Source organism: Ranitomeya variabilis, chromosome 1 (genome assembly GCF_051348905.1).
Source record: "Ranitomeya variabilis isolate aRanVar5 chromosome 1, aRanVar5.hap1, whole genome shotgun sequence".
Classification (NCBI taxonomy): domain Eukaryota; kingdom Metazoa; phylum Chordata; class Amphibia; order Anura; family Dendrobatidae; genus Ranitomeya; species Ranitomeya variabilis.
Window position 1 is genome coordinate 876,750,847 of NC_135232.1, and position 23,886 is coordinate 876,774,732.

A 23,886-nucleotide genomic window follows, 5' to 3' on the forward strand; every position below is an offset into this window, starting at 1 on the left:
GTGACAGGGCAGCATTGTATTGTTATTGACCTATAGATTAGCCCTAAATCTGCAGGTAAATAGTGTTTTCCAAGGTATCAGATTCCCTTTAAAATTGATACATTTCAATCTCAAGACTTTTTATAATTATTATTATTAAAATGTTCATGATTATTAATTCCCTACATTAATCAATATGGTTGAGACGGAATCTATAGAGAAAATTGTACTGATCTGACAAAAATCAAAGAGGATGGACATGCATAATTAGTGAAATAGTCCATTTGGACTTTAAAGGGTCACATTACTAGTGTTACCAATGCTGCAATTCATAAGAATTCCCCCTTTAGCCATTTTTTATAATTGCATGTACTGCAACATATTAATAGATGACAAGAAGGCAGGAATCTAAATATCAATTGCTGTGGTCTATTGGTCAATGTGTTTCAATATTTCAAACTGCGGTTAATTACCATGGATTTGTGATGATGAAGAAGTTGAAACTTTGAAACGCATTGACCAATAAACTGCAGCAATTGATCTTTGGATTCCTGTCTTATTATCATCTATTGACGGCAGCGCAGATAAACCCATACCATTCTAGCACCTTTGATTCCTTCCTTGTGGGTCTGCAGCAGACTAAAGGTACCTTCACACTAAACAACTTTCCAACGAGAACGGCAACGATCCGTTATGTTGCAGTGTCCTGGATAGCGATCCCGTTGTGTTAGACACGCAGCAGCGATCTGGATCCTGCTGTGATATCGCTGGTCGGAGCTAGAAGTCCAGAACTTTATTTGGTCGTCAGATCGGCGTGTATCGTCATGTTTGACAGCAAAAGCAATGATGCCTGCTATGTTTCTTCATGGAGCGAACTGGAGCTAACAACCAGCAAGAACGATAAGTACGTCACTGGATCGCTCCTGCATCGTTCTGCTGTTGCCGGTGTCTGACGTCTCCTAGCGACCTAAACAGTGACGCTGCAGCGATCGGCTTGTTGTCTATATCCCTGCTGCGTCGCTTAATGTGACGGTACCTTTAGGGTATGTGCACACGTTCAGGATTTCTTGCAGAAATTTCCTGAAGAAAACCGGAAATTTTCTGCAAGAAATCCGCATTTTTTTTTTTGCGTTTTTTTTGCGTTTTTTTTGCCGTTTTTTTCGTGTTTTTTTAGCATTCTGCAAGCGTAATTAGCTTGCAGAATGCTAAAGTTTTCCAAGCGATCTGTAGCATCACTTGGAAAACTGACTGACAGGTTGGTCACACTTGTCAAACATAGCGTTTGACAAGTGTGACCAACTTTTTACTATAGATGCAGCTTATGCAGCATCTATAGTAAAAGATAGAATGTTTAAAAATAATAAAAAAAATAAAAAAATGCTTATACTCACCCAGACATCTCCTCAGCGGCGTCCGGCTCCTCTTCCTATAGCTGGTCTGTGCGCACAGGACCTTCCGTGACGTCACGGTCACGTGAGCGGTCACATGACCGCTCACGACCAATCACAGGACAGTGACGTCATCGGCAGGTCTTTCGCCGCACACCAGCTACAGGAACCGAAGCGACAGCGTGCAGTGGAGGCGGGAAGACATCGAGGGTGAGTATAGGACTGTTTTTTATTTTAATTCTTATTTTTTTGACCACTTATATGGTGCCCAGTGCGTGGAGGAGAGTCTCCTCTCCTCCACCCTGGGTACCAACCGCACATAATCTGCTTACTTCCCGCATCGTGGGCACAGCCCCGTGCGGGAAGTAAGCAGATCAATGGACCCCTAGGTGTGCGGAATCCCCTGCAATTCCGCATTTTAATGAACATGTTGCTTTTTTTTCCGCGATGCGATTTTTTCGCGGAAAAAAAGGCTACATTTGCACAAAAAATGCGGAATACACTTAAAATAATAGGAGGCATATGTAAGCGTTTTTTTCGCGTTTTTATCACGTTTTTATAGCGAAAAAACGCGAAAAAAACGTGAAAAATACTGAACGTGTGCACATGGCCTTAGCCTCTTTCAGTGGCTGTGTGCACACTATCTTATCAGGTGAGCATGATAGTGTGTATTCTCCTCCACACTATCTATCCAGATAAGACCATATAGCGCTTTTTGCTCCTTCCAGGTTTATTCCTTTACAACAGATCAATAGAGTGATGTGTTATCCCTTGGACATGTGCCCCTAGGAACTGAGGGTTGAAACTAATAGTAGCATTCAGGAGGCAATGTAAATTGTATTTTCCTAGCATACTGCCACAATGGTATAGACACAGTATGTTTCTACAAATAGTGCAGTGGAGAAATAAGTGTTTGATACGCTGCAAGTGTAATTTGATACAAGTTTTCCCACTTACAAAGAATGGAGATGTCTGTAATTGCTATCGTATTTGATACAATAGAAAAACAGAACATAATTTTTTTTCTGCAGAAACCTTTGTTTGCCATTATAGAGGTCAGACGTTTCCTGTAGTTCTTGACCAAGTTAGCACACACTGCAGCAGGGATTTCGGCCCACTTCTCCATACAGATCTTCTCCAGATCTTTCAGGTTTCTGGGCTGTCGCTGGGTAGCAGCGGTAGTCTCTGTACAAATAGGTCTCACTGCCGATGATACTCTTGCTGGCTCGTTGGTGATCAAATACTTATTTCATGCAATAAAATGCAATTTAATGATTTAAAAATTATACAATGTGATTTTGTTTGGTTTTTTTTCGATTCTGTCTCTCACAGTTGAAGTGTACCTACAATAAAAATTACACACCTCTCTATTCTTTGTAGGTCGGAAAACTTGCAAAATCGGCAGTGTATCAAATACTTATTTTCCTCACTGTATATGTAAGTAATAGGAGCCCTTTTGTCAGTTTCATAAAACCCCATCCCCAATAGCATAACTTTCAGAAAATATCATTGGTAAATTCTTTAAACACCAGAATATGCTGAGAAATAGATTTACAGAAGGCCATAGGTGAACACTTTAATATTACTACATTATTCTTCTACCTTCATTTCATAAACATACCAAATAACAAAAATGAGACATATTTTTTTTCTAAAACAAAGGTAAATGTCAAAAGATAAAAGTATAAAAAATCATATACAATCTAAGCAAAACCAAAGGTAAATGTCAAAAGATGAAATCATATACAATTTAAGTAAATGCAAGGTAAATGTCAAAAGTTGGAAGTAAAAAACAAATAATATACAATATCAAAAAGTTTTGTTTTACTTTTAAACATTGTTACTTTTTTAATTCTGAAAAGCTGGTATTTTAGTATTTTGCCTAAATGGCATCATACAATTAGTGCAAAAGTTTCCTTTCATCATGAAATGCAGGGAAATTAACACTTTAGGTATTTATTTGTAGTCAATTGGCAATGTCTTTAACATTCGATAGATTCCATTTGGTTCGATGTCATTCTTTTTGAATCTTAAAAAATATAAAACAAAAATATTGTCACTATTTTTACAGCAAATTATACCAGTCTCCAGTCAACACACAATGTATAAGTTCTGCCTTATTGTGTTAGTTATAGTTTCCCTATAATTTAAAACACCTTTTGAAATGTCACAGTGGAAAGGGTTAGTAAGTCATTCTATGAGCAAAAGCTTTTCTTGTGCTATTGCCTTTAGAAGTGGTGAAGAACCAGTATTACCTACTATTTCACCATTTAGTACTTAAGGCTACGTTCACATTTGCGTTCGGCGCCGCAACGTCGGGCGCTACAGCGTCGCCACATGCGTCATGCACCCCTATATTTAACATGGGGGCGCATGGACATGCGTTGCATTTGCGTTTTGTGACGCATGTGTCGCTGTGGTGCATGCGTCAGGGCGCAGAGAACGCAGCAAGTTGCAGTTTTTTCTGCGCCGAAAAACCATGCAAAAGTGTACGCATGTGTCAAAAAACACTGCGTTGTGCATGCGTTCACATTTGCGTTGTGTGTTGCGTCGCCAACACTGCGGCGCACAACGCAAATGTGAACGTAGCCTAAACGGGTTGTCTTGTTCTACCTAGCATTATGAATTCCCTCAGTGCCCGCACTGTGCCCTGTGGAGATTCACCAGTTTCTGAGTTGAGACCAGAGGGAAAGTATGAGTTATACATACTCCCGGCCAGTAGGCATAGCCTTGCTCTCCTTATGCTTGTATGGAGCAAGGCTGGGCCCTCCAGTTGGCCATGCCCAGTGGTTGGCCGTGACTAGATGGGGCGCAGCCTCTCTCTAAAAAGTGTATGGAGCAAGGCCACATCCCCTGACCAGGAGTATGTATAACTCATACATACTCTCCTGTCCCTGACTCAGAAACTAGCAAATCCCTGCAGGACACAGTGCACTGGGAGATTTATAAGTCTGCAGCCACACATAGGGACTGCAGACTTATCGGTTTGGATTGGACAACACCTTTAACATATTTGTATTATTAAATGTAGTGTTCCTTTATTTTAGTTCATATATTCAGTGGTCCAGTGATCGTACACGTCTCAATATTAAAATTGCAACACCAAAAGTAAAAGTAGAATTATGAAAGATAAACATGTTTATGATATGCAATTGATGATAAAATGAATCAAATCTCCATTTGTTCAGTAACGAGTGTCCATGTCACACACAGAAACACATGCACTTACACACCTTAGCATGCTATCAATGAAGTTGCTAATGGCTGTCTGAGGAATGTTCTGCCACGCTGAATGAACTTGAGCATTCAAATTATCAAAATCCACTACTGGCAGCTACCATTGCAATTGCTGACCAATGATGTTCTAGATGTACTTGATGGGAGATGTCCAGAGATACTTCAGGCAATGGTTACAAGTCTAGAGCATGCAGGCTGCTCACAGTAACACAAGCAACGTATGGCCTAGCATTGCAACAGTGGTCAAAAATGGGACTCATCGCTGAAAAGGATAGATCACCATTAACACCTTAATCCCATATGACGTACTATCCCGTCGAGGTGGGGTGGGCCTTAATTCCCACCGATGGGATAGTACGTCATATGCGATCGGCCGCGCTCTCGGGGGGAGCGCGGCCGATCGAGGCCGGGTGTCAGCTGACTATCACAGCTGACATCCGGCACTGTGTGCCAGGAGCGGTCACGGACTTCCCCCGCCACATTAACCCCCAGCACTCTGCGATCAAACATGATCGCAGTGTTCCGGCGGTATAGGGAAACATCGCGCAGGGAGGGGGCTCCCTGTGTGCTTCCCTGAGACCCTCGGAGCAACGCGATGTGATTGCATTGCTCTGAGCGTCTCTTACCTCCTCTCCCTGCAGTCCCCGGATCCAAGATGGCCACGGGGCTGCATCCGGGTCCTACAGGGAGTGGCTTACCAAGTGCCTGCTCAGAGCAGATGCTGGTAAGCCTGCAGCGCTGGAAGTCAGATCGGTGATCTGACAGAGTGCTGTGCAAACTGTCAGATCAGCGATCTGTGATGTCCCCCTGAGACAAAGTAAAAAAAAAATTTCCACATGTGTAAAAAAAAAAAAATTCCTAAATAAAGAAAAAATATATATTATTCCCATAAATACATTTCTTTATCTAAATTTTAAAAAAACAATAAAAGTACACATATTTAGTATTGCCGTGTCCGTAACGACCCAATCTATAAAACTGTCCCACTAGTTAACCTCTTCAGTGAACACCGTAAAAAAAAAAAAAAAAGAAGGCAGAAAACAACACTTTATTATCATACCGCCGAATAAAAAGTGGAATAACACGTGATCAAAAAGACATATATAAATAACCATGGTACCGCTGAAAACGTCATCTTGTCCCACAAAAAATGAGCCACCATACAGCATCATCAGCAAAAAAATAAAAAAGTTATAGTTTTCAGAATAAAGCGATGCCAAAATAATTATTTTTTTCTATAAAATTGTTTTTATCGTATAAAAGCGCCAAAACATAAAAAAAATGATATAAATGAGGTATCGCTGTAATCGTACTGACCCAAAGAATAAAACTGCTTTATCAATTTTACCAAACGTGGAACGGTATAAACGCCCCCCCCCCAAAAGAAATTCATGAATAGCTGGTTTTTGGTCATTCTGCCTCACAAAAATCGGAATAAAAAGCGATAAAAAAAATGTCATGTGCCCAAAAATGTTACCAATAAAAACGTCAACTCATCCCACAAAAAACAAGACCTCACATGACTCTGTGGACCAAAATCTGGAAAAACTATAGGTCTCAAAATGTGGAGACGCAAAAACTTTTTTGCTATAAAAAGCGTCTTTTAGTGTGTGACAGCTGCCAATCATAAAAATCCGCTATAAAAAAAGCTATAAAAGTAAATCAAACCCCCCTTCATCACCCCCTTAGTTATGGAAAAATAATAAAATTAAAAAAATGTATTTATTTCAATTTTTCCATTAGGATTAGGGCTAGGGTTAGGGTTAGGGCTAGGGTTATGGCTAGGGCTAGGGTTAGGGATAGGGTTAGGGTTAGGGCTAGGGCTAGGGTTAGGGTTGGGGTTAGGGTTGGAGCTAAAGTTAGGGTTAGGGTTGGGGCTAAAGTTAGGGTTAGGGCTAAAGAGGGTTAGGGTTGGGGCTAAAGTTAAGGTTAGGGTTTGGATTACATTTACGGTTGGGATTATGGTTGGGATTAGAGTTAGGGGTGTGTCAGGGTTAGGGGTGTCATTAGGGTTACTGTTGGGATTAGGGTTAGGAGTGTGTTTGGATTAGGGTTTCAGTTAGAATTGGGGAGTTTCCACTGTTTAGGTACATCAGGGGCTCTCCAAACGCGACATGGCGTCCGATCTCAATTCCAGCCAATTCTGCGTTGAAAAAGTAAAACAGTGCTCCTTCCCTTCCGAGCTCTCCCGTGCGCCAAAACAGGGGTTTACCCCAACATATGGGGCATCAGCGTACTTGGGACAAATTGGACAACAACTTTTGGGGTCCAAGTTCACTTGTTACTCTTGGGAAAATAAATATTTGGGGGGCTAAAAATCATTTTTGTGGGAAAAAAAAGATTTTTTATTTTCACTGCTCTGCGTTGTAAACTGTAGTGAAACACTTGGGGGTTCAAAGTTCTGACAACACATCTAGATAAGTTCCATGGGAGGTCTAGTTTCCAATATGGGGTCACATGGGGGTTTCTACTGTTTGGGTACATCAGGGGCTCTGCAAATGCAACGTGACGCCTGCAGACCAATCCATCTAAGTCTGCATTCCAAATGGCACTCCTTCCCTTCCGAGATCTGCCATGCGCCCAAACAGTGGTTCCCCCCCACATATGGGGTATCAGCATACTCAGGACAAATTGGACAACAACTGTTGGGGTCTAATTTCCTCTGTTACCCTTGGGAAAATACAAAACTGGGGGCTAAAAAATAATTTTTGTGGAAAAAAAATTATTTTTTATTTTCACGGCTCTGTGTTATAAACTGTAGTGAAACACTTGGTTGTTCAAAGCTCTCAAAACACATTAAGATAAGTTCCTTAGGGGGTCTACTTTCCAAAATGGTGTCACTTGTGGGGAGTTTTAATGTTTAAGCACATCAGGGGCTCTCCAAACGCAACATGGTGTCCCATCTCAATTCCAGTCAATTTTGCATTGAAAAGTCAAACGGCGTTCCTTCCCTTCCGAGCTCTGTCATAAAAGTGTCCCAGAAGCCGTTTTTCCCTGAAGCATCTCTGGAGGTGTCCCCCATTGGGCACATCTAGGATGTCATCATTCAGCAACTCCAGAAGAAACTGCCAGCAGCTAATCTTGATTATCTACATGCATGTGCATTCAGGATGGAAAAACATTCATCAGACAATCATTAATAACCCAATTGAAAACATGCCAAGGCAGGTAAGTGCGCGTATTTCTGTGTGTGACGCTCTTGCTTGATACTGAATGCATAGAGACATTTTGAACATTTGGTTTCTATTTTTTTCATGATTTGCATATCATTAATATGCCTATTGAACCAGTGATTTCCATAGTTCCACAACTTTTCTGCCTTGATGTTGCGATTTCAATGTTGAGAGGTGTATTTTCACCAATTAGACATTGATGACATGTAGTATCTATCTGATAATGGTAATGGCGCTCTGTTTAGTTAGGGGGGCTGTTGCCTAATTACATATATGTGTAAAATGCACAGTATTCTTAACTTTACTGGTTTCTTACTACAACAGAAGGTACATGTAAAAAAAAATTACTTTTATATCACAATTTAATACAAATATTAATATAATTTTTCCACTCATCTGCTTTTTTTTGTAGTGAAAGTATCAAATCCAACCCTGCTTTGCTTCCCATGGGAACAGAAAAATCAAATTGCACTTAATTTTAATAAATCTGAAATTTAGCAGGATGAAAATATTTAATATCAGAAACAACTGTTTAAATATTTAGGCATTACTTGTCAAGAGCTTGTCAAGAGCATATGAAGACAGTGACGTTGAATGCTGGTACACTTACCAGAATATGGAGTAGCTGTTTTTACAGAAAGCAATTTAACATTTTCTTTAGTTTGAGTAGATCTGTTTCAGTAAAAAAAAAATAAAATAACATATTTGTAAGTTACTTGTAAAGTAATACTAAAAGTCACTTTTAAAACATAAATGTAAGGAACAAAATGCTCAGAATGGAATAATAGCTAATAACTACATAGACCTAAATCAATAATTACAATTAAAGTCTAAGCTCTATAACAATTAAGTCATTAACTGACTGTCATAATCACAGATAATAATGCAACTTATGGCACTTTATACAAAATAACATTGGCAAAACGTGCCGATTTCTATTGGTCCAACCTTCCAATTGTCCCTCAACTTCATCTCATAAGGAGCGGGCATTTTGAATTTAAATGTCTGATCCTTTTTTTCTTTCTGGGGTTACTAGAGGTATTTGACAACAGCGTGGGTATCTGTTGTGAACTCCGTTTTCAGGCTCCCTCTTGTGGTCACAGATGGTATTGTGTGACTTTGGTTTTTTGGCTCCCCCTGGTGGTTTGGTTTATTATCCTGCGGGTCTGCTGGATCAGCTGCCTCGTTATTCACCAGGGAGGCTCCTATTTAGCTCTGCTTCACTTCCACTTGTTGCCGGCTGTCAATGTATTCAGTGCTATTCTGATTACTCCTGATTATCTCGTTTTCTGCCTCTTCAGGATAAGCTAAGTTCTGTTTGAATATTTTTTGCTCATCTGCCTGCAATATGATTTCTGTGTATGATGAGTCTAGTCCAGCTTGCTAACATGTGATTTCTTTTTGCTGGTAAGCTCTGGGGTACGGAGTTGCTTCCCCCGCACCGTTAGTTGGTGCGGGGGCTCGAGCAATCTCTGCGTGGATATTTTGAATAGGGTTTTTTATTGACCGCACAGTTTCCTTCCTATTTTCTGCTATCTAGTATTAGCGGGCCTCATTTGCTAAATCTGATTTCATCTCTGCATTTGTGCTTTCCCCTTAACTCACCGTTAATATTTGTGGGGGGCTATTCTATACCTTTGGGGTCTTCCACTGAGGCAAGTGAGGACTTACTTTCCCTCCAGGAATAGTCAGTTTCTCAGGCCGTGACGAGACGTCTAGGATTTTTTAGGTAACGTTCCACGGCTGCCTATAGTTGTTTGCGGATAGGATCAGGTTGCGGTCAATCTAGTTACCACTTCCCCAGAGCTAGTAGTCTGTTCAGTTACTTAGCTAGTCCGACCTGCGATCCTTGCCACTAGGATCATAACAGGTATCATTTACACCGGCCAATGATGACCATTAAAAGACCACCGAACACATTAATACCTATTAAAGGAGGGGATTGTAAAATATAGCTGTTAACTGACAGCTATCTGATATGAATGGCCGTCTTTCAAGCCTGTGTAGAAGGCTTCAATGTAGTTGAGCAACAACCAAACTCTGGAACAAAGGAGAGGTTGTGGAAGACAGTTTAGCCCCTTAGTGACGGAGCCAAATTTTATCAATCTGACCAGTTTCACTTTATGTGGTAATAACTCTGGAATGCTTTGACGAATTCCCGTGATTTTGAGATTGTTTTTTTCGTGACACATTATACTTTATGATAATGGTAAATTTGGGTTGATATGTTTTGTGCTTATTTATAAAAAATATCAGAAATTTGACAAACATGTAAAGAAATTAGCAATTTTCAAACTTTGAATGATTATCCCTTTAATTCAGATAGTCAGACCATGACATTAATAAATAATATTTCCCACATGTCTGCTTTACATCAGCACCATTTGGAAAATGTTATTTTATTTGTTAGCAATTTAGGAGGTTTATAAATGTAGCAGTAATTTTTTAATTTTTTCAAGGAAATTTACAAAATTATTGTTTTAGGGGTTTATCCAGGTTTAAAGTGACTTTAGGGGTCCTGTATATATTTGAAAAAACCCCAAACCACTGGCATTTTAAATGTTTTTTATGATGTGGTGTATTGTTTGCTGTTTCTAGTACCTAATTAAATAAATTATTGTTGTTCAGGTGATCCCTGTATCTATGCATATTCTTTTGCTCTCTTTGTTTTTTCGAGCACCAAGAAAAATGTAACATTGAGGATCTTAGAAACAGCAGCCAGCCAAGAAAATTGATGAAAAACACATCATACTTCCTTTCAAAATTGAAAGGTGTATAGCAGTGCCATCAGCTCAGAAATTTCAGCAACCAACAGCACCCAGCTACACCTATCTATTGTTCAAAAAGTCTGACCAGAAGTTGCCTTCATGTAAGAAATGTGGTAAAAAGCCATACCTTTGACAAAGTAACAAGGTCTATGAAAACATAGAACCTAAGGTGCACAAAAATGGTAGCCAGTCCTATGGACTTATGATCAAAATGTGATATATTTGGCTGTTTGTTCACTGAGACGGCTGAAGAGCAGTACATTAAACAGTGTCTGTAGGCAACAGTGAAGCATAGTGGAGGTTGCTTGCAAGTTTATGGCTGCGCATTAGTGAATGTAGTTGGAGATTTAATCAAGATTAATGATGTCATCAATACTGATAAATACAGGCAGATTATTATATATCATGCAATTTTTCAGGAAGGTGTCTGATTGGATCCACATTTCTTCTGCAGCAGGATAACAACTCCAAACCTATGGACAACATCATTAAGAATTATCTTCAGCATAAAGAAGAACCGAACCCCGATATCAACATCATCAAGTCTATCTCTAGGATTACATAAAGGGACAGAAGGTTCTACACAAGCCTACATCCACAGAAGATCCGTGGTTAGTCTTCTGCAGCGCCCCAGAGTCCTGGTCGTTGCAGTACTGTGGCTCCGCCGCTAAGGGGGGCTATGCTACGTCCGATGGCACTGAAGGAGTTCATCTGACCAGGTATCACATACACCAATACATTTCACAGTCGGGCCTCCAGGGGGAGCTAAGGGTGCTATTTATTAGGCCACTCCTCACCACTGTGGGTAAACTGGGGGTCAGGCAGGAAGTTAGTTCAGAAAGCTGACTGGGTTGGAACCAGGCAACACCTTGTGGCAGGGGGTGTTGTGGGGGGAAGATTCGGTAGGGTCCCTGTCAGGTTTGGGACCCTGACAGAGGCCTGGCAACAAGGAAGAACGTCACGGGACCGTGCCTGCTCAGCATAGCGGCGGTGCCCTAAGAAAGGATTAGAAGCGAGATATATTGTGCTGGGTGAGAAACGAGATCAAAGCAAGAGGAGAAATGCCAGTAGGACTCGTGCTGTAAGACCGAGGCAACATCCTACTGAGGCGCACAACCGGCAGCCGGAACGCCGAGGAAGTATTTATATATATCTAGCTCCAAGCAATACTTCAAACCAACGGCAGGACAGTCAGTCTCAGGCGGGCTGTCTCACATACATCACCCATGAAGACATGGGGGCACACTAGGAGAGGGGCGACTCTAGAGTCCCGGAAGAGCTCCGAGCCTACTCGTCATACGGGTGCCGTCCCAACCATAACACCGGGAGGGACAGAGGAGAAGAACATCATCCGAACGAGTTGTGAGGGAACACGAGAAACAGACACAACAGTTGTGGGGACTATCCCGTAAGCACAGCAGGGGAGGACCACAACACATAGCGCTAGCAGGAAGGCACAGATTTCCACCTGCAAAGAGAACTCTGGAGGTGCCATTGGACCGGCCGGACTTGCGCAGCCTGGTGAACCGTATTCCGGACTGAGGACCCAGAGACCTTCAGTAAAGAGGTAAAGAGACTGCAACCTGGTGTCCTCGTTATTTACTGCGACCGGCACTACACCGCACCACTACCACCATCTACATCTATTATTTACTGTACGCCCCACAGCAGGGTCACGGACCGGGTCTAGCCACCGTGACAACCCCAGAGCAGAGACTCGGAGGCCCGGTACCGGGTACCCCTCGGCCCTGCGGCAGTGGGGGCGCTGCATTTTTGGCGTCACGAACAGGATCTACTTAAGCCTGTAGAATCAGGTCATGTGTGCCTTGGAACTGTGATTTACTGTGCTTGGACTGTACTTTATTGCAAGGACTGTGCTGTGCCATTTGCCGCCAAAAACCGCCGCCATTACAGCGCTAAGGAGAGCGCAGGAGAAGAAGAAGGGCGTGGAGTGGGCGTAGACAAGCTGGAGAGCGCGAAAGACAATGGCCGCCCAGTCTAAGTATTACTGTGCTGTGAGGACGTGTCCGTCAGCAGCCGAGATCCGCCTCCTGATCCTCAATGGGGGGCGGAGACAACGAAAGCGAAACCGCCCATGAAGGAGAGAGCGGGAAAAGGACCAGGAAGAAGAAGTCAACGACATGGAGGACGCCATGGCCAGCCGCCTGGAGCCGGAGCATGGGGTCGGAGCCGAGGACTCCCCCAGCTACCCGGAGAGGCACTGCAGCCAGACCTCCGCAGCTGACGCTGACCTCCTGCAGATCGGAGCGGACGAGCTGATACACCAACTCCTGCAGACGCAGCTGAGCACTGAGGCCGGGTGGAAGAAGACCATCATCAGGAGCCTCACCAGACGCCTGTCGGCAGCCTCGCTTGGTCCGAAGCTGGAAAGCAAGGCCCTGCCGGAAAGCGGTATGCTGCATGCAGAGATGACAACGCCGCAGCACAAGGCCCCGCAAACAGCGTTCCAGACCCCAGCGGAGACGGAGCAGACCGGCATCGGAGGGACCGCATCTGAAGCAGGTATGAAAGACGACCCTGCCCCGACGACCGACACCACTCCAGTGACTGCTAGTGCCACAGCTGCTGACTCCGTTCCGGTGACTGATCTTGCAGCAGCCGCTACCTCTGCTGCAGCAAATGCCCCTACTCAAGCTGCGCAGACCTCCATCGCTGCGCCAGATTTAACCGTACATGCAAGACGGATTAACGGCGTTTGTCCAGCACTGGGTATAACCCTGGACCTCACTTTTCCCAGGCCAAGAAGGGTTAAGTGCCAGGTGCAGCCCTGGAAGCCGTTCAACTAAACCTCGGAAACCTGAAACTGTACATAGTTAACTGTTTGTTTCCCTGCTCTTTGCTACTAATACCCGACCTGGGTTATTCTTAAAGGGATCCCTTTGTTGACCCGGGATCCCTATGGCTTTTTGGTTTGTTTTCTAATTTTTGCACAAGTTCCCAAAGACTGCTGGAATCATGAACAGTGCATGATACAAACTCCTTGTAAATAGTTTGCACCTTCTTAAAGGTGCTTCTTACTGGTTTCACATACAAGAAGGACTCTTTGCGAAGATACGGTTCTTGGAACCCGCACCGGAGTCCTTACGGTGTACGGACTGGTAGCTGAAGAAGCTGCGCTACCTCATAAAGACTTGGTCCCCTCTTAAAGGGGATGTTTACCTGTGCACTTATGAGTAGTATTGCCTTAAAACAGTAAAGTGGTAATGATGTCTTGAAAGAAAGTAATAATGCTGATATGTAAACATCAAATGTAACTAACTAGTTAATTGTGAGAAATGTTGATAATGTTGATAGAAGAATGAGGACAGGAAGTGAACCCGGACGGGGTTAGTTGGTGAGTCCTCCTAGGGGCCATACAGAGATGGCTCAGTAGTTTTGAACTGAAGGAAAAATGTTATGTTCTATACTGTGTATAGTAGTGGAGGGGCAGTAGGCCCGGGCAGAATGGGGCGGTCCTGTAAAAGAAAGGAGAGGCAGCAGGCCTGAAGCAGTTAGGACAGGCGGTCCTGCAGATTTAAAGAAGGAGAATGAAGTTAATTGCCTTATAATGTGTTATAAGAAGGTCTTTAGTGGATTTAGAGTGTACATCCTTAAAGGCAATGTTGAATTAATGTTTAAAATTTTGCACTTAGTAGAATACCCGGTTGGGTAAAGAGAGTTATTTATAGAAAAGTTATTTAAAGGTATTTAACCATGTTTGTAACGTTCAAGTGTCCTCACCTCCCATAAAGGGAAGCTCTGTTCAAATATGCTTATTGTTATGGCACTCACAAAAAAATTGTATGTCTTTTGCTAACCTGTATTGTTGTTTTCTTCCCAGTCCCGGAGTACTGGATTTAACCGGGGGGGAGTGCAGTGCCCCAGAGTCCTGGTCGTTGCAGTACTGTGGCTCCGCCGCTAAGGGGGGCTATGGTACGTCCGATGGCACTGAAGGAGTTCATCTGACCAGGTATCACATACACCAATACATTTCACAGTCGGGCCTCCAGGGGGAGCTAAGGGTGCTATTTATTAGGCCACTCCTCACCACTGTGGGTAAACTGGGGGTCAGGCAGGAAGTTAGTTCAGAAAGCTGACTGGGTTGGAACCAGGCAACACCTTGTGGCAGGGGGTGTTGTGGGGGGAAGATTCGGTAGGGTCCCTGTCAGGTTTGGGACCCTGACAGAGGCCTGGCAACAAGGAAGAACGTCACGGGACCATGCCTGCTCAGCATAGCGGCGGTGCCCTAAGAAAGGATTAGAAGCGAGATATATTGTGCTGGGTGAGAGACGAGATCAAAGCAAGAGGAGAAATGCCAGTAGGAGTCGTGCTGTAAGACCGAGGCAACATCCTACTGAGGCGCACAACCGGCGGCCGGAACGCCGAGGAAGTATTTATATATATCTAGCTCCAAGCAATACTTCAAACCAACGGCAGGACAGTCAGTCTCAGGCGGGCTGTCTCACATACATCACCTATGAAGACATGGGGGGCACACTAGGAGAGGGGCGACTCTAGAGTCCTGGAAGAGCTCCGAGCCTACTCGTCATACGGGTGCCGTCCCAACCATAACACCGGGAGGGACGGAGGAGAAGAACGTCATCCGAACGAGTTGTGAGGGAACACGAGAAACAGACACAACAGTTGTGGGGACTATCCCGTAAGCACAGCAGGGGAGGACCACAACACATAGCGCTAGCAGGAAGGCACAGATTTCCACCTGCAAAGAGAACTCTGGAGGTGCCATTGGACCGGCCGGACTTGCGCAGCCTGGTGAACCGTATTCCGGACTGAGGACCCAGAGACCTTCAGTAAAGAGGTAAAGAGACTGCAACCTGGTGTCCTCGTTATTTACTGCGACCGGCACTACACCGCACCACTACCACCATCTACATCTATTATTTACTGTACGCCCCACAGCAGGGTCACGGACCGGGTCTAGCCACCGTGACAACCCCAGAGCAGAGACTCAGAGGCCCGGTACCGGGTACCCCTCGGCCCTGCGGCATTGGGGCGCTACACTTCCATGATGTTCGTTACAACCTCCCAGGCCCTCCCTTTAGGCTGGAATGTGATCTTACACTGAAAAAGCCAATATCATATGGTAATGAGAGAACTACCACATGTGAAGTAAATGTAATAAGCAGGGATGAGAGAGAAGAAAGATAGGACATTAGCTGTTTATTATCGGGATTATTAAATCTGCCTGTGAGGGGCTAATATCTCGGCAGGTCTGGGAGGGAAGAAAGGGGATGAGGAGTTAGCTGAAGTTGACTGCAATGCTCTCATTGGAAATCATGCTGTTTCCTGGCCACATGGGATAAACTGCTGCCTGCCCACGGGTAATTAAGCAGTTGGAACTGGAGAACAGTGGCTAAAAGGGTTGATATGGATACATGGTGGAATTATCCTGAAGGAGGAGTCAGCACAACCCCAAAATGCATTGATCCAAATTAAAATGTTAATCATCTTTTATTACATCTCATCATCACATTACCATAGCAGCAGCACTTTCAGCATTTCACCTTTAAGGCCTCCTTTGATTCCCACCATCTATCCATTTCCTAACAAGGGCTACCAGTACTGGATTGGAACTGGCAGCAGCAAGCACTAGCATCCAGGTGAACTTCAGCTGAGTGCATCTGATACGAGGTGTACCAACACCCTCAATATAGGTCTGCAACTGCAAAGTATTGCAGTGCTGACTTATGAGTGCATCTCCCGGTATTTTTCAGACAATGCGTAAATATGGGAGTAATGTGTACATGAATGTACATGTGTGCAAGTGTGCATATTTTATATATGAAAAAGACTCCTCATTCAACCATTGCGTACATATTAATGTATTAGATTCACTGACATTTATGATGTTCATAGAACAGGACAGACAGTTCAGAAAGATATTGTCTTCTGGCTTGCTTTCAGTAAATGATACATATTGATATATTTCTGGTAGCGGGATACTTACACTTTAATTTCACTGTTCTCGGCAGCTAAAAGAGAAGACATTGTCAGAAATTACTACCCCATTTTCTGGTAAAACTTAATGTCAAATAAAGGGGAACCTATAAAAATATATAAAAATAATACATTTACACGTACTATAAAACCTGTGTTTTTTCATAATCGAAACATTTGTCCATTTTGGCATTTGGTTAATAGTTACAGATGCTACAATGCATCTGGGATGTCACAGAATTACTGAAAATTAGCATCAGGTCTGCAGTCATACGACTGGCAGTTGAAATCATGCCTAGAACTCAGTGGCACTTGGCTTTTGAGTCTGAATTGCTTAACTGCCTTCAATGTAGAATAATTTGTAATTCTGTAAATAGTACAAATCCAGTTTCAGCCTTGTAACTTCACTTTTTTGTAGATGATGTCCAAAAGGAGAATAATGTCCAGCTCCACCGAATCAGTGAAGATTCACACCCACATGGTTTGTGCTGAAGTTTGTACCCTCTATGTTACAAGTTTGTGAATAATCACACGATGCTGTGATTTTAATTACATCCAAACACAGTTGGCTCCGACCTTCCTATAAATGCAGGCTTTACCATGATATTAGCCAGAGGTAAGTGTTCACACTAGGCAGTCAGGTCAGGGACCCATCCGATCCATGAGATTACCTTGACGTTGGTGGATGGGCTCACATTTTTTGGCCAAATTTTGTGCTAAGCATCTCATGTGTTTTTTCATAGATTTCACAAGCCATTATGCTATTCACATTTCATGTATCACACATTCCCTTGCTTTAGTACAATTGAGTTCAGCCATTCATCTATTTGGTATGTAAGTTATTTTTGGTTATGCACCAGTTCAGACTAGTTCGCTGTTCAGTCAGTTTACCATTACTTGCTATGTACTATTTTTTCTGACTTGAACGCCCCGCCCTTCACCATGCTGTGATTTTAATTACATCCAAACACAGTTGGTTCCGACCTTCCTATAAATGCCGGCTTTACCATGATATTAGCCAGAGGTAAGTGTTCACACTAGGCAGTCAGGTCAGGGACCCATCCGATCCATGAGATTACCTTGACGTTGGTGGATAGGCTCACATTTTTTGGCCAAATTTTGTGCTAAGCATCTCATATGTTTTTTCATGGATTTCACAAGCCATTATGCTATTCACATTTCATGTATCACACATTCCCTTGCTTTAGTACAATTGAGTGCAGCCATTCATCAATTTGCTTTGATAGAGAGGAAAGCCTTGGAGTCCTCCTCCGACCACAATTTGGGATTAGCTCCCTTCTTGGTGAGGGCAACTAGGGGAGCTACCAAGGTTGAGAATTGGGGAATGAACTGGCGATAATAGTTGATGAACCACCTAAAGAGCTGCACTGCTTTGAGAGAATGGGGTTCCTGCCAGTCTATCACAGCCTGTAGCTTGGCAGGATCCATGGCCAACCCCCAGGCAGAGATGATATAGCCCAGGAAAGGCATGGACTCCTGCTCAAACACACACTTCTCCAACTTGGCATAGAGGGAGTTTGCCCGTAAGAGGTTGAAGACTTTGCAAACATCTCTCCAGTGGGAGTCTATATCTGGAGAGAAGATAAGAATATCATCCAGATAAACTACGACTGAGGTGGTGAGCATATCCTGGAAGATATCGTTCACAAAGTCTTGAAAAACAGCAGGAGCATTACAGAGCCCGAAGAGCATCACCAGGTATTGATAGTGCCCGTCCCTGGTGTTAAATGCAGTCTTCCTTTCGTCCCCCTCATGGATGTAAATCAGGTTGTAAGCACCCCACAGATCAAGCTTAGTAAATACCCTTGCCCCCCGCAACCTCTTGAAGAGCTTAAATATAAGTGGCAGAGGGTACTTATTCTTAATGGTTATGGTGTTAAGACCCCTGTAGTCTATTCAGGGACGTAATTCTCCATTCTTCTTCTGCACGAAGAAGAACCCAGCACCTGCGGGTGACACTGACTTCCTAATGAATCCTCTTGCCAGATTCTCCTGGATGTACTGAGACATTGCCTCCATCTCCGGGAGAGATAACAGGTAGACTCGACCCCGCGGAGGCTCAGCACCAGGCAAGACATCAATAGGACAGTCATAGGGGCGGTGAGGCGGAAGGGTCTCCGCAGCCCTCTTGGAGAACACATCCGCATAGGGCAAATAGTGCTTGGGGAGAGAGGAAAGATCTGCGGGTACCTCAGTAGTAGCAACCTGAACGCACTCCCTCTGACATCTACCCTCACAAGATTATCTCCATCCCCAAATTCTCCCTGTGGACCACTCAATATGAGGGGAGTGGTACCGTAGCCAAGGTATCCCTAACAGGACCTCATCAATTCCCTATGGAATGACAAGTAAAGAGATAATCTCCTGATGGGATGGCGACATAGAAAGAGTAAATGGGATGGTCTGGTGTGTTATCTGTGAGGGCAGTGTCGTCCCATTTACCACTCGTACGGTCACTGGTTTTGGCAAGCATCACCAACATGAAGTTGCCCTCCACCCCGGAATCCACACAAAGCTCTACCGAGTGAGTGGATGGGCCTATGGTAATTGTCCCCTTGAAGGACAATTTGGAGGAAAACGTTGCCGTGTCTAGTGTCCCTCCTCCTACAACCACTAGATGCTGACGTTTTCCCAACCGCTGGGGACATTTTCTGGCATAATGTCCCAACTGCTGGCAGACAGGACAGACCTTGAGTGCATGAGAGGTCCGGGACTTCGACCTCGCTCGTGTCACCTCCATGGTCTTATGTGGCTCAGTCACCTTGACCGGAGATTCCAGAGGTTTGGTGGAGGTGGGAGCCAGCCGAAACCTCTGCCTACACTGGGCTCGCTCCAACCTTCGCTCGTTAAAACGAAGGTCTATGGGTAGATATTGCTATTAGCTCCTCCAGTGTGGCAGGAATCTCCCTAGTGGCCAAGGCGTCCTTCACATGGTCAGCTAGTCCCCTCCAGAATACAGGGATGAGGACTTTATCCGGCCACTCCAGCTCAGATGCCAAAGTCCGGAAGTGGACACCAAAATGGCTGAGCATGGACGAACCCTGTGTCAGTGCCAGCAGTTGGAGCACCGTATCATGGGTGACACGAGGTCCCAAAAAGACCTGTTTCAGAGTGCTCAAGAACTGCAGAGCACTCTGCACCACATGATCATCGCGCACCCACAGCGGTGTAGCCCACTCCAATGCCCTGTCCGACAGGAGGGATATAATAAATCCATGGGAAAACGTGCAGCCAGGAGCTGAAAATGTATAGCACACTGGCTCACGAATCCCCGACACAGCTTACCATCACCAGTAAACTTGTCTGGCAACAGAAGATGGGATAATGTCAGAGCAGAGATGACAGTGGACAAACTAGCTGCAGCCATGCTAGCAGCCTGAACAGCAACTGCGGTAACATCCACAGCTGAGGTTGTGAGCTCGAGAGCCGCCATCCTGCCCTCCAGCTGCTGAATGTACCGCTGTAGTCGCTGTTCGTCCACCATTACTAGCCAGACCCTGGCGCTAGTATAATGTTAGGGCTAGCAAAACGCACCAAATATAAAGGAAAATATGAGGTGCTTTCGCAGCCCGGGGTCTACCGTGCAGAGATGGAACATGCTGCTGAGTAATGGCGGATGAACACTTGCTCACACGTGGGTTAGACCTCACCCAGTGTGAATGGAAGCAAACTCTGTTGCTTTACAGAGTCGCTTAAATGAACGCTGTGCCCTGTTAATATTCACAGGGTGCAGCTGGTGGATGCTGGTGGGATCCCTATGATTCACCCTCTCTATGCTGGTGATTGGACTCGCTCTGACCCTCGGTGGCTTTTGAGCCCGCGCCTGAGGACGCCCTGAGTCAGATGCTGAGTCCAAGTGGAAGTTCCCACCCTACACTTACCGGTTGTCAGGACTAAGTAAAGATTTACAGCACAGAGTGCGCACAGCGCCGCTCTGGTGGATGCCACTAACCACCCTAACTAGGGCTAGGAAAGTGCACTGTTTGCACATGGCACCACACTGGCAGTGGCTGCTAATTGGCGCTAGGTAGCTCAATCACCCAATTACTTTCAACAACACTAGGGATGGGAATGATTAAGGAGCTTTCACCAGTTTCAGTCATACATCCACACACACACGATTTCAGTTCTATACCAGTGCATGGCCAAGAGGCCATGCAAGTCTTTTGTAGATGTAGCCTTCCGGGACCTTCCTAGTGGTCCAATCGGAGCCACTACAGGACCTGAGCATGTGACCTCTGACCTCCAATGAGAGGTTGTCCCATGGCATGCTCAGTAGATGAAAAGCAGGACTTAGTCCATGGAATGTCTGCTTGCCGCTGATCAATGCTGATTACAAAGGCTGAACCTGGGGCGGCAGCTGTAACCAGACGCACAGTATCAGCTTGAGCCAGACGCTGGGACCGATGTCTCTGCTGAGCAGACTCCACTGTGGCTGGGGAAGAATAGGAGACAGCAGAGGACATCGTTTGAGATTCCCCTTGTGCAGCGGTGGGAACTCGACACCTAACACTATCATTATTTTACAGTGAATGCAGCTGATTAGAGATGGGCGGTCCCCGAAACTGGACCCCATTCACTTGAGTGGGGAGCCAGAAAATCCAGTGTTTGCCACGCTGTCATGTGCATGGCAGCACGCCAAACACTGCTTCTGATCGGTTTTAAAATCATTAACTCCCAGTGATATTAAGCCCACGGCTTAGTAATAGAGATGCGTCTGTAAGACATCTATCCATTGCAAATCCTATAGTTGTATTGTAAGTAAACACACAGCCAAAAAAAACAAGCCCTTTTTTGAAATAAATACACTTTTACATTCTTATTTAAAAGTAATAATCATACTAACCTAACGCCCATTCAATTGAAGCCAACATCTCCTGTAATAAAACAAAAAAACAAAAACAACCATATCCCTCACCTGTCCATCCTTCTGTCCCACACTGTAATCCATGTCTGTGAATGAACAGTTTTCAACCTGTACAGTGCCAAGATGTGACCATCCAAGCTGAAAATCACTGATGAATGACCTGCTGCTAACTCAGCCTTAGTGACCAGCAGTGACGTCATCGAGGTTACCGCAGGTCACTGAGGCTGCATTCCCAGCTGGGCCAATGAACAGTGAGTTGGTGTTCACCATTTGCTCAGTGAGAAAAAGTCTCACCGTGCAGCAGTGAGTTGACTGCAGTTCACTGGGAGAAATTTCTAACTGTGAACTTGCTTCCCAGCATGAACGATCGCATGATGCCACCATTCACACTGAAGAGCACATCGCACAGATGGATTACGGCATGGAACACTATGGATTCCAGCTATACCTCCATCCAGCCACCCCCCATCCGTCTCTCATCCATCTATCCTTGTATCCTTACATCATCCATCCATCTCTCCCTCCATCCATCCCTCCATCCATCCCTCATTCATTCATCCCTCATCCAGCCATTCCTCATGCAGACATCCATCCATCTCTCATCCATCCATCCAGCCATACTTCAGCCATCCTTCCATCCATCTTACCCATCCATCCCTCCATCTCTCATCCATCCATCCATCCATCCATCCAGCCTTCCCTCAGTGACTGGCAGTAACCTTGATGACGTCACCATTAGTCACTGAGGCCGTGCTCGCAACAGCTTATTCATCAGTGATTCTATGCGCATCTTGGCACTGTCCAGGTTGAAACCTATATATCCCCAGATATTGATTACGGTGTGGGACAGAACATCGAACAGGTGAGGGATATGGCAACACAAACTGTACAGAAAACAAAAAACACTGTGCAAGGAAAAGAATCATAAATATATAAAATTATTGCTGAATATAAAGTGCATAGGAATACATAGTCACCTACTGGAAGCAATGTTAATGTTTTCTAAACCCCAGCTGTTATAATAAAGCAACATACAGGTGCTTCTCACAAAATTAGAATATCATCAAAAAGTTATATTATTTCAGTTCTTCAATACAAAAAGTGAAATTCATATATTGTAAAGAGTCATAACAAACAGAGTGATCTACTTCAAGTGTTTATTTCTCTTAATGTTGATGATTGTGGCTTTTAGCCAATGAAAATCCAAAAGTCATTATCTCTTTAAATTAGAATAATTAACAAAAAACACCTGCAAAGGCTTCCTAAGCATTTAAAAAGGTTCCTTAGTCTGTTTCAGTAGGTTCTACAATCATGGGAAAGACTGCTGACTTGAGAGGTGTCCAGAAGGCAGTCATTGACACACTTCACAAGGAGGGTAAGCCACAAAAGGTCATTGCTGAAGAAGCTGGCTGTTCACAGAGTGCTGTATCCAAGCATATTAATGAAAGTTGAGTGGAAGGAAAAAGTGTGGTAGAAAAAGGTTCACAAGCAACCGGGATAACCGCAGCCTTGAAAGGATTGTTAAGAGAAGGCCATTCAAACATTTGGGGAGATTGACAAGGAGTGGACTGCTGCTGGAGTCATTCCTTGAAGAGCAACCACACACATTTGTATCCAGGACATGGGCTACAAGTGTCGCATTTCTTGTGTCAAGCCGCTCATGTCCAATCGACAATGCCATAAGCGTTACTTGAGCCAAGGAGAAAAAGAACTGGACTGTTGCTCAGTGGTCCAAGGTTTTGCTTTCACATGAAAGTAAATTTTGCATTTCATATGGAAATAAAGGTCCCAGAGTCTGGAGTAAGAGTGGAGAGGCCACAATACAAGCTGCTTGAGGTCTAGTGTGAAGTTTCCATAATCAGTGATGGTTTGGGGAGCCATGTCATCTGCTGGTTCAGGTCCACTGTGTTTTATCAAGACCAAAGTCAGAGCAGCCAACTACCAGGAAATTCTAGAGCATTTCATGCTTCCCTCTGTCGCCAAGCTTATTGGAGATGGAAATGTCATTCCCCTGCAGTACTTGGCATTTGTCCACACTACCAAAAGTACCAATACCTGGTTTAAAAACAGCAGTATCACTGTGCTTGACTGGTCAGCAAACTCACCTGACCTTAACCTCATAGAGAATCTATGGGGTATTGTCAAGAGGAAGATGAGAAACACCAGACTCAACAATGCAGATGAGCTGATGGTTGCTATCAAAGCAACTTAAGCTTCCATAACACATCAGCAGTGCCACAGGCGGATTGCCCCCATGCCATGCCAAATTGATGCAGTAATTGATGCAAAAGGAGCCCCGACCAAGTATTGAATGCATTTACTGAACATACATTTCAGTAGGCCAACATTTTGATTTTTAAAATCATTTTTCAATCTGGTGTTATAAAGTATTCTACTTTACTTAGATAATGACTGATGATTGGCTGTAAGCCAATATTCATCAATATTAACAGAAACAAACACTTGAAATACATCACTCTGTTTGTAATGACTCT

The 23,886-nt window shown here is 44.1% G+C and overlaps 1 protein-coding gene across 2 annotated transcripts in view; it reads right to left on the bottom strand.

Moving 5' to 3' along the window:
• Positions 1-1,126: 1,126 nt before the first annotated feature.
• EMCN (endomucin) overlaps positions 1,127-23,886 on the bottom strand; it is a 418,419-nt gene continuing 395,659 nt past the window's right edge. Inside the window, exons 10-12 of one of the 2 annotated variants that reach the window (XM_077277880.1) lie at positions 16,514-16,538; positions 8,388-8,449; positions 1,127-3,396 (exon numbers count right to left, since the gene is read on the bottom strand). In XM_077277880.1, the coding sequence (XP_077133995.1) occupies positions 3,350-3,396; positions 8,388-8,449; positions 16,514-16,538 (134 nt within the window). In that variant the 3' untranslated portion in view covers positions 1,127-3,349. The remainder of the gene's footprint in view (positions 3,397-8,387; positions 8,450-16,513; positions 16,539-23,886) is intronic. The other variant, XM_077277891.1, reaches the window with a different exon arrangement.